We start from the raw sequence: 12,464 nt of genomic DNA, 5'->3' as shown, positions 1-12,464 counted from the left end.
TTAATTTCAAAGTGAACTATCCCTTTAAGCTGCATAAACCAGAAAACATCCACACAAGTAGCATATGTTCCTGTTTCTATCAATTTACAATTATAATGGTCTGCAACCCGACTCGAGCCAAAGGGTACCCTGAAACTGTAACAATATATAACTTTGGGTTTGTAATTAAAGAAAAACTAAATTGATATTGTAAATATTTTATGTTTTAATTTTAACGTGTTCTATGCACATGCACTCACACCTTAATTTATTGTTGAGTTTAGAGAGCTATTAGCTCACTAAATCATGTGTCTGGGTCTATTAAAGAGGAAATAAAATATTGATTTATTCTGGTCTGCAAATGTGACTGTACCAGTCAGGTCAGGTCAAATCAATGAGTTTAGGCTTCAGATAATGCCAGCACAGAATAATCTCTAAAATCAGAAGGAAATGATTGCATTCTCACACACTGGCATCAACCTTTTCCAACCTGCATGACTTAAATTCAGTTAATACATGACACTTTATAAGCTTGAACCTTGCATATAAAAAAAAGAATAATTTCCTGAAACAGATCTACACAGATAACTTTCAAAGATAAGTTCTCAAACTTCATGAAAGCAAGCACATAACAGGAACAGGCAGGAGAGAGACATGAGCATGTGTTTCATGCAAGTTGAGTCACACGAGGTTCTGCATCTTATTTAACTGTTATATAATACAAGCAAAGAGCAGGAAGGTCTAGCATTAAAACAGGTTTATTTTGGACAGGATTGTTACCAGCAGCAAAGTTTCTCTCTGCTTCTTTTCCTCTCATGCCCTCTCTCTTTGTAACATGCTGAAATAACAGGGTCTGCCAGGTCAGACGTGTTGGAGTGCTACGCGTGCTTCTTCACTCATCTCTTTACCTCACAGCTAAGAAGCAGGCAGAAGAATCGACCCACTTTCAAGTTCTCTCAAAAAAGACAAGCGGTCCCGCTCCATGCTGCCCACTTCAGACGCACACACAAAAAGAGCACTGAATATTTTAGGCCTTAGGCATAATTCCTTTAAAAATCCTTGAGATTTCTCAATACCATTTAGACATGCATCGTTTTCCCATCCAATAAGTGATGGATTTAATTTAAAACAAAAGTGGATGATTAGTTTATTTCTTTATTGGATGTGAGGCGGCAGATGTTAAGCTTGCTACAGAAGGCTGGATCTTTATAATAATGATGTCATAATGATGTATAACTTGAGGATAAAACCCGATTAAGCTTTTGACGGTGAAATTAAATTAGTCCTGTGAATCTATACAAATGAATGATTATAGTATGCTATACTATAACTATCATCTCACAACCCAAAATCCATTTCACACGTTTCATCACTAATATAATGTAAACATAAACATGTAAGACAATGTTTAATAATTAGAGCTTAACAAATCTCACATAAATTTGCATCATAAATCACCCTGCAGTTTTTCTGGCTGACCTCTGAAGGGGAAAGGTCGCAGTGAATTAGAATAAAACTAAATTTGACCTTTCTATTGATGCACACGGTTATGAGAAATTAGTGGATGTAACAATAAATCTAATTTATCAATAAATCTAATCTAATCTAAACCAGTGTAATTTTAGTATCATTTTTATGCTATTATGCACTGTAAAAAATATTTTTCGAAGTTGTAAATATAACAACACTGCTAAAATACTTAAAAACAAGCAAAACAGAAGGAGCTCAGATTAGACTGACTCACTGTGAACTTAGAAAAAGCATAGGGAGAGTAGATGAAATGAAAAAGCTGGCGGAATTATAAATAGGAAAAAGCTGAGGCAAATATTGCATAAAGTGGGTGTGCAGAATGCTTGTGACCTCAGTTAACATCTGATTTCAGATTTGCACAATGCTCTAGTAAACCTGTATGCACAAAAGAACATCTTAATTGAACATAATGAAGGCATGATTAGTCATATATTCTGGGAAAAACAAATATTAAAGAAAAAAGTTGTTTGCTATATATGAAATTTGTTCAGTCACCCACCCTGACCACCCACAGATTCAGAAATACTTTTCTATGCCACCTTTCGTGCTTACACACAAACAAGCCTATGAAGTTAACTATTATGAGTCAGCAGGACTCAGGTAGACATATAAAGTAGGTCGGGTGAACAAAGTTCTTAAAGGGACAGTTCAACCAAAAATAAAAAATATGTCATGGTGTGAACTGCCCCTAAAACAAAGTTCCCAGGTTTGATCCCAGGTAGAGGTGACCTGCGACCTGAGAGAGTCCCCCCTTCAGCCCTATGGCCACTGTACCCTTCATCTTAGTTTCTCCAGCTGTTTCTGCTATTAAAAAAAAATCTCTTATTAATACACATTATACTGTACATCAACTAAATGAGGATATTAGTTTAGAAATAGAGTCATTTTCCAACAAAAGAAACTAAGTACTAAGAGACCCTTTGACAACTGACAATTACAGTTTTAGGAATTGTCATCAGCGTCAGCAATTCGCGTCACACATTTGCAGTGGAAACGATGAATCATTGGTGGCTGATGTTGTTTTATCCAGGATGAGGGCACTGTGTTTTACTGTGTGTGTTTGCTCATTTGTTTCTGGACAGAGAATGTTTCCTCTATTGATCCAGTTCTATTGACTTTGGCTCTGAGACTCCAAAATGCTATACATGAATGGCTCATGTGAATATATTGAAGTCGAACAGAGGGCATTTTTAGACAGACAGCAAAAGCGACTTAAATATTTAATGCTTTTTTAATAATAAAAAAAAATGCTTCATAAAAAAAAGCATAAAAAGTGATCTATTTTCTGTTATGCTGGGTAAAAGGCAATAAACAGGGAGGTCTTTATGTAAGCTGCTTGGCTAGAGCTGGAACCCCTTAAAGTAAACATTTAAAAAATTGCCATCATTTACTCAGTTCATTGTTTCTTGGGCACTGATAAATTACATAAAAATAAAATATAAAATAAGCTATTTATAAAAAAAAAACAATACAAAAAATATAAATAAATAAAATAACATAAAATGGCTGTCACTGGACAAAAGGGTTTTGATTTTCCCTTCAAAAAAATCCCTTCTGGGATCATAGAAGTGTCTGTCAATCTATGTGGAAAGATTTAACAGAGCCTGAGTACCCAGGAGGCCACTTTAAATTATTATTCTCATTCCCTCCGGCTCTCGGTGTCTCTCTCAGTCCCTCATGGTTGCCCATAGGGAGTAGAGCATGGAAGGAGGAACGGGTGGGGCAGCCTCACAGATGGGCTGGTGGGAAGGTTTCTGTGGTTACAGGCGAGGAAGAAGAGGAAGACGAGCCATCTGGCAGTGGTTTGGTGAGATGACGTGTCTTGCCCCTCACCCACAACACCCACAATCCATGGCAACATGCCTACCGCTCCACCAACTGTTATACAAACTACAGGTAGCAGAACTACAAGTACAGCTACAGTTAATAACAACACCTGCTCTAGCAACTGGAATGAATCATACCAACTTGCTTTGTAATCCCAGGCTTTTAAATAAACCACTGAAAATATCTAATACTGGACTACCCACAGGTGATCACAGCTAAGCGGCACGAGGAGTTAACCAGCATGCACTGCAACAGTGAAATACTGCCATCAGCAGACATCAGTTGTTACTCTAGTATAATATACTGTAGTATATTCTACGGCAGGTTTTGCGTCTGTATGCTGCTCTGCATAGCTTTCCATTTTTAATCTCTATTTACTATCATTCCTTGTTTATATCGCTAAATATATCATACTACTTATGAACCAGATATCTGATATCATCTAATCCAAACTTTGATCTGACTTCGCTAGCTTTAATCTAAATCCCTATCGCTCGCAATACGCGCTAGCCTTCCGCTAGTCTGTTAATCTGTCATCCGTGTTTGCCGGGGTTTTTTTCGCGCGCTTACGCCTTTTCGAGCCCATAGAGAGAGAGCACGACTGCGTACAGAAAGGCCTTAAAACTGCTAGATCTGCTTACTTGACAACACTTTTAGAAGAAAACAAACACAACCCTAGGTATTTATTCGAAACAGTGGCTAAATTAACGAAAAATAAAGCTTCAACACCGGACTTTCCAAACAGCACAGCAGTAATGATGTTATGAACATCTATACTTACAAGATTGATAATATTAGAGAGAAAATTATAACTATACAACCGTCTACTACAGTATCGCATCAGACAGTGCATTGTAGTCTCCCTGAGGAAAATTTTCATTCATTCATTGCTTCATTGGAGAGGAAGAATTGTCTAAACTCATTAAATCATCTAAATGAACAACATGTATGTTAGATCCTATACCGACTAAGCTATTGAAAAAGATGCTTCCAGAGGTCATAGATCCTCTTCTTAATATCATTAATTAATCTTTGTCACTAGGATATGCACCGAAAACTTTTAAGCTAGCTATTATTACAAAATTAATAGAAAAGGCAGAATCCTCACAACTGTGGTACTTTGTAGAAAGAAATGGTCTCTGCAAGGATTTCCAGTCAGGATTTAGACCATATCATAGTACTGAGACTGCTCTTATTAGAGTTACAAATGATTTGCTCTTATCATCCGATCGTGGTTGTATCTCTCTATTAGTGTTACTGGATCTTAGTGCTGCATTTGATACCATCGACCACAACATTCTTTTGAACAGACTCGAAAATGATGTTGGCATTAGTGGAATTGCATTAGCATGGTTCAAATCATACTTATCTGACCGTTATCAGTTTGTAGCAGTAAAATAAGAGATGTCATATCGATCAAAAGTACAGTATGGAGTATCACAAGGCTCAGTACTAGGACCGTTGCTGTTCACCCTGTAAATGCTACCCTTGGGAGATATCATTAGGAAGCATGGAATTAGTTTTCACTGTTATGCTGATGATACTCAGCTCTATATTTCAACGCGCCCCGACGAAACGCACCAATTCACAAAATTAACGGAATGCATAGCTGATATAAAAATTTGGATGATTAGTAATTTCCTACAGCTTAATTCTGAAAAAAACAAAAAACAGAGTTTCTAATTATTGGGCAAAAAACCTCTGCACATATTAACCCAGAATACTGTCTAACAATTGATGGCTGCTCTGTCAAGTCTTTGTCATCAGTTAGGAACCTGGGTGTGCTCTTTGATACCAATCATTCATTTGAAAGCCACGTTTCTAGCATCTGTAAAACCGCATTCTTCCATCTTAAAAATATATCAGACATAGATGCTTTCAATGAAAAATACAGAACAGTTAGTTCATGCGTTCATGACTTCAAGGCTAGATTATTGTAAAGCTCTACTGGGTGGTTTCCCTACACAGTTAATAAACAAACTCCAGCTGGTCCAAAACACAGCAGCTAGAGTTCTTACTAGAACCAGAAAGTATGACCGTATTAGCCCCGTTCTGTCAACAACACTGTATTGGCTCCCTATTAAAAATCGTATACAATTTTAAATTTACATTTTTATTTATGCATTTGGCAGACGCTTTTTTCCAAAGCGACTTACAGTGCACTTATTACAGGGACACTCCCCCTGGAGCAACGTGGAGTAAAGTGTCTTGCTCAAGGACACACTGGTGGTGACTGCTGGGATCGAACCAGCAACCTTTGATTTACCAGTTCAGTGGTTTAACCCACTAGACCACCATCTCCATCTAAATATTGCTGACTACTTAAAGCACTAAATGGTTCAGCTCCCCAGTACTTGAGTGAGCTCTTCACGCATTATAGTCCTTCACGTCTACTGCAATCTCAAAATTCTGGCCAGTTGATAATACCTAGAATATCAAAATCAACTGCTGGTGGTAGATCCTTTTCCTATTTAGCACCTAAACTCTGGAACAGTCTTCCTAACATTGTCTGCAGACAAGCAGACACACTCTGTGAGTTTAAATCTATATAGACTAAAAACGCATCTCTTTTACCTGGCATTCATATAGAACATTGTACATTTCTAGTATTCAAATCAGTTAAATGATTATTAGGCTGCATAGATAAGGTCAGCCAGAACCGGGGACACTTCCTATAACACCTGATGTACTCGTTACATCATAAGAAGAATGGCATCTACGCCAACGTTAGTCTTTCTGTTTTCCGAGGTTTACTGAAGTCAGCCGCATCCGGGCCGTCTCCAGAACAGATGGTAGACCTGCGCCTGGACCCATCCATGATGCATCCCTGAGGTTCCAGCCTCATCAGCCCTGTGAAGGCATCATCAACATTACAGCCATCGGCACTGATCCTCAACAAACTCGTCTCCATACCGGCGTGATGACTCCAACTTCCAACCAGATGGAACTGGATAAATATTCGGAATGTTCTGATCCAATCTGACTTCTGACCTGTAATGCTGCCTGAATCATAATCATACACTGTTCGCTCATTGGCCAGAGGAGAACTGGGCTGTGCCTGGTTTCTCCATTCTTCTCCATTTTGGTTCCTTGCCACTGTTGCCTTGGCTTTTGGCTTGCTTAGTTGGGGACATTTAATATTCAACAATATCATTGATCTGCCTTACTTAAGGTGGACGATGACGCAATGTTATTCTAGAAACAAACTTTGTTGTAGTTTTTTTCATGTTATCATTGTGAAGCTGCTTTGATATAATCTGTATTGTAAAATAAAGTATTGTATAAATAAAGGTGACTTGACTTGAATATTCTCTAATTGGTCACAATCAAAAAAGGGTCACACCTCCATTCTGATAAGATCACAGAAAGGCAGGAAAAAACAATGCTAAGTACAAATCATAAAATGCAACTAAATCATAACCATGCATAGTTTGGACAGCAGTAGTTTTGTTTTATCTTAACTTACCTTATATTACATTTAATCTTTTAAAATGAAAGAAAAAATGCTCACCATATATTGACATCAAAGGAGCATCCAATCAGATACATAATTTGGCACAAATTAATGTGTAACTTGTTAATATGGCTAATAGTAATACAGTCCAGTGTAAACTTATTTACTCAAGTCAACTGCTGTTGTTTAGATAGAAGACATGATTTTCCTTATGTTATGTTATTAATGCTGCATATGGTTAGGCACTTCACAATCATTTTAATAAACTTCAATGTTTGATTCTAAAGACATTTTTATTTACTTTACTATAATTTTGGTAAAGTGGACATCTTATATCTATCAATCAATCAACCAATCAACCAATCTACCAATCAATCCAGGGTTCGTACAGATACTGTAGAATGAAATTCCAGGACATTCAAGGACTTTAAGCACTAATGTTTTGGTTTTCAAGGACACAGATCTCAATTATCAAATATTATCTTTATCTTTCAAATAAAAAAAGGTAAATAGATAAATAAAAATATACTAATAAAACAAAATGGTACAAATAAAGAGCAGCACATGCAAAGTATGCAATGACTGTGGCAACTTAAAAGTATGGAAGCATTAACAAAGCCCTAGAATTTTCAATGCATAGAAAATAGAAAGAGGACATACAACTTCTTACACGATTCTTATTAAAAGATGTAATAACAGGAGAAAACAAAGGATTTCATTTCTAAAATGTTACATTTCGTTGTAATTACTAATTCAAGTAATTATATCGCATTTTAATTACCTACTTGCACTAAAAATATTGTTGTTGCTTTTACTCAAATTACAGATATTAGTTATCCAACTTATTTAATATTAAATACAAAGTTTATAATGGCTTTTATTTGTTAAATAAATCATATTTTATATTAATATTATTATTGTTTTTATTCTTATTCTTATTATTGGCATACGTGGTATTGAGAAATGGTCTGAGTGGGGTTTATCAACGACTTCAGTGCGAATTACACAGTTACGCCAGTAGGTGGCAGCAAGGGACTGACAGTCATTAATTCATAAAAAAAAAAGATTAATTCTTAAAGAAAGCAAGGTAATAAACAAATACATTATTTTAGCTTTGAACAACAAGGTGCAACCAACAAGAAAAGCGGCTACAGGGTAAAGCTGAATCTGACACTTCGAAATGCACTTAATCGTGCACTTATCACACACGAAATGCACTTAATAATTGAAAGGATACTATGACAAAGATATCACTTTATGATTGACCTGAAGAATGAAAACTGTATAATTTATTTGGAAATTTTTGAGCAATATTATGCTCATAGACATGTGAAATGATTATTTATATTAGACTGGCTGCAGCATTAATTGTATTTGTGTTTTCCAGGACTTACATTTCAAAAAGTCAAATTCAAATATAATAGAAAAAAAAAGTGTTATCCTTGTTTGCCACTCCACGCACCACACTCCAACATGTCCAAACCCATGATCAAATATACGTGAGCACATTGTGTTACATAAGGTCAGAGTGTCTGTCCAGAAGAATGCCTATCCTCTTCATCCATGACATCCCTTTCAGCATGTTCACAAATGGACGGGACAGAATTGCCCCCCAGAAAGCTGGGAAATGTCAAATGGCCTGTTTGTGCATGTATGTGTGTGTGTTTGTTGGAAAGTTAACCACTGCGGTTGTGGCTAGAGCAGTGAGTACACTTTGATACGATTTCCCAAACAAAATCCCAACCTTATTTCAAAAGAGATCATGACCTGTGTTTGAGATTCTCAACTAACTGGAATAAAAACAAGATGTTTTCAGCGCAAGTCAAAATGTCAGATCAGAATACACACGATTGAGGATTACTGGAGAAAGTGTGGAGTAAAGAGAGAGAGAACAAGGAAGGCAATAAAAATGAAAGAACATGCAAAACTGGGACAAGAGGTGGTCAGAAGAGAAAAGTAAAGATATGGGAAGCAAAAAAGAGAAGAATGACTTATGGGCGGCCCGAGCTGGAGGAACAGGGTGTGACAGAGAGAGGCATGAGGGATTTGGTAGAGCACTTGATGTCTTGTTAGTCTCAACCTTCCGTACACTGTGATTGGCTAAAAATATCACATAGCTCATGTCGAACATGGTGCATTCCGGTTTGTGGCACTGGGGCATTTATCATCACATGGCACCTAAAGTGCCAAACGCAACCTTTCTCTCTTTCGCTCTCTTCATCTCTGTCTCTCTCGCTCCCCTAAATCAAACACACAGCCATATGCCTCCTCTGTTTATTCCTCCTGAAATCTAGCACAAACCCAGTGCTAATTGCCTGTATTGTTCTAGCTCTATCTTTTAATAAAGCCCCCTTCCTTCAGTTTCCCTCTTTTTCTTTTAGCATAACCATGTACCACACCCTTTCTTTCTAGATAATTCATCAGGTCATAATCTGCTTAAAGGAACACTCCACCGTTTTTTGAAATAGGGCTTATTCACTTTCTTTCCTACATTTAGATAGGTGGGCAAATGCATTTTTGTCTCAGTGCATGCATTGTTTTAGTTTGACAGGGTCGGCGCTAGCTTAGCTTAGCATAATGAATGGAATCCTTTGTTGCCAGCTAGCATGTCCTGAGTAAAAGTGATATAAAAAAAATTAAAAACCCAGCTAATTACTTCTTGTGGCCTGCGTATTCACAACAAGTACAAATAGTGATGCAGATTAACACTAGGCGATTTCCTAGGCAGATATTGACTTATATATTAAGGACTATATTAGGGGGAAGCACAGGCGAAGCACTGCTACTTGGGCGTGATATCTCTGCACCCAAGTAGCAGTGCTTCACCTGTGCTTCCCCCTAATATAGTCCCAAGTCAATATCTGCATAGGAAATGGTCTAGTGTTAATCTGCATCGCTATTTGTACTTGTTGTGAATACGCAGGCCACAAGAAGTAATTAGGTGGGTTTTTAAAAATGTTTATATCACTTTTACTCAGGACACGCCGACCCTGTCAAACTAAAACAATGCATGCACTGAGAGAAAAATGCATTTGCCCACCTATCTAAATGTAGGAAAGAAGGTGAATAAGCCCTATTTCAAAAAACGGTGGAGTGTTCCTTTAAAACATGCTTGCTCCTTTTATATCTGCATATGACCTCTACAACAGGCAGTGTTGTCTATAAATGCATGCCATATATCCTTACCCTTTCCTCTTTCTATATTTTGTCTTTATTTTGCTCTAGATTGCCTATAATCTACTCTATTTTATTATGTTGCTTCCATCTGGTCCTTTTTACTTTCCTTTTCACATCCTCCCTCCAGCATCAATGCTACTTAGCTTCTTTCTTTTCTCTAAACAGTCGGATTGGTGGGAGGGGAAATGGTTTCATTTCTTTCCACAGATACACACAAAACCCTCACAGGCAATTTGAGTCTTTCCTCGATCCCTCTATAGTGGACAACAAGACAACAAGAAAATATAATATGGGCTTCATAAAAAATAAACAAAATAAACAAACAAACAAACAAATAAAAAAAACCTTCAAAAACCTGTATGAGTTTCTTTCTTTCGTTGAACACAAAAAAAAATATTTTTTTTTTATAGAATGTCGGTAACCAGACAGTTGACGGCACCCATTGACTTCCATAGTAGGAAAAAAATGCAATGGAAGTCAATGGGTGCCGTCAACTGTCTGGTTACCGACATTCTTCAAAATATATTTTTTTGTGTTCAACAAAAGAAAGAAACTCGTTTTTGGGTGAACTATCCCTTAAGTAAATTAGTTTTCATGACATTAATCATGTGACTCTTTGTTTGTACAGACAGGTTAGATATTCTTCCATTGAAGCTCAAGACGCTTTTTGGATCATCTCAAATCATAAACACCAGTTTCATCAGGTTTGACAAAAACTTCAGATTGTGCAGCTCTAGTGCTGCTGTCATTAAAGCAAAAAATATATATACTTCGGTTACACTTTATTTAAAGGGGAAATTGTTACATTACTACTTTGAAACAATCTGTATTGTAAAAATATACATTGTACACTCAAATGTGACCCTGGACCACAAAACCAGTCACATGGGTAAATTTTTTGAAATTGAGATTTTTACATCATCTGAAAGCTCAATAAATAAGCTTTCCATTGATTTATGGTTTGTAAGGATAGGACAACATTTGGAATTTGAAAATCTGGAATCTGAGGGTGCAAAAAAATCGAAACATTGAGAAAATTGCCTTTAAAAGTTCTCCATTTATGTTCACGATTGTTCTGCATTCACTGACAAAAATAAATGTTTTATACATTTACGGTAGGAAATTTACAAAATATCTTCATGGAACATGATATTTACTTAATATCCTAATGATTTTTGGCATAAAATAAAAATCAGTAATTTTGACCCATACAATGTATTTTTGGCTATTGCCACATATATACCTGTGCGACATGTGACTGTTTTTTTGATCCAGGGTCACAAATAAGTACCGATTAATATTAGCTAATTACATGTACTTACTATAAAGTTACGGTTAGGGTTTGGTTTAGGGTTAGTTACTTGTAATTATGCATAATCTACTGTTATTACTATAGTCACTACATGTAGTAACATGTAACTACATCACCTTAAAATAAAGCATTACCCAACTTTTCACTTTAACATGCTGTAATCCAAAATGTTGTATTCAATTATAAAATGAATACAAAATAATAATTTTCATTAGTGATCTCAGATTTTGGACCCCAAATGAACACAATCTTCACAAATAATAAATAGGTGAATAAGAAGAGAACAATTTGCAATCCAACCTGGCTCTTCTTGTTCTTCATTGCTCATCACTTTTCCTATCTCTTCTGTCCAGCTTTATCTCACCATCATTCCAATCCATTCCCAAAACAGTCAACCATATGACTGAAAATTTCTAAGGCATTGACAGAGAAAGAGAGAGAAAAAGGGAGGGAGGACGCATTGGTTCTAGTTGGTTGGGTTGGTTACAGAAATCTCTACTTCCTGACAATCTCTCTCTCTCTCTCTCTCTCTCTCTCTCTCTCTTTCTCTCTCTATTTCTCACTCGCATCTCTCTCATTATCCACAGCTCACTGCATTAAGAACAGAAAAGAGGAAGAAAAGAGCTTTTCCCCTCTTAAAACTCCAGCGTATGTGTTTATGAGCATGTGTGCGGGAGAAATATTTAATGTGGGTGCGTTTGTGTCTGTGCATGTGAGAAAATGAGCAGACGGTGGTGTTGTTCAGTCAGTGGGTGATGGATAAGGTGGGATGTGTCACTGAGGCATCAGTAATATCTAACCTGGCTACCTGACAGTCTTACTGAGAAAACACATACACACACACACACACATTTTCCATCAAAGTGGTGACTTTCCATTGACGTCTACTGTGGTAAATCCTGACCCACACACAAAAACTAAGGCGTACTGTCAAACTGCATTATTATTCCCAAACTTTCAGATAAAAAAAAAGTGGATTTTTTGTGTGTGCATATTTAGGGGTACAACAGCTTGTCACTGGGGCATTGCCCTCAAAGGGACAAATTTGTACCTTATCAACCCCTAAGAGGTGCATATTAGTACCTTACAGTAGTATACAACATCTCTCATTTGAATTTTCTCAGTTTTTTCTATCTTCCGCAGAAGATAGAAAGTCATACAGGTTTGGAACGACATGAAGGTGAG

At 36.8% G+C, this 12,464-nt stretch overlaps 1 protein-coding gene across 3 annotated transcripts in view; it reads right to left on the bottom strand.

Moving 5' to 3' along the window:
• srcin1a (SRC kinase signaling inhibitor 1a) overlaps positions 1-11,790 on the bottom strand; it is an 80,002-nt gene extending 68,212 nt beyond the window's left edge. The window contains exon 1 of one of the 3 annotated variants that reach the window (XM_082174111.1): positions 11,580-11,790. In XM_082174111.1, coding sequence (XP_082030237.1) covers positions 11,580-11,600 — 21 coding nt within the window. In that variant the 5' untranslated portion in view covers positions 11,601-11,790. The remainder of the gene's footprint in view (positions 1-11,579) is intronic. The other 2 variants (XM_082174112.1, XM_082174113.1) reach the window with 2 other exon arrangements.
• Positions 11,791-12,464: the final 674 nt, after the last annotated feature.

This window comes from Leuciscus leuciscus (genome assembly GCF_965113295.1).
Source record: "Leuciscus leuciscus genome assembly, chromosome: 1".
NCBI lineage: Eukaryota > Metazoa > Chordata > Actinopteri > Cypriniformes > Leuciscidae > Leuciscus > Leuciscus leuciscus.
Note: the sequence above shows the minus strand (reverse complement) of the source record. Positions and strands in the feature narration are given on the sequence as shown.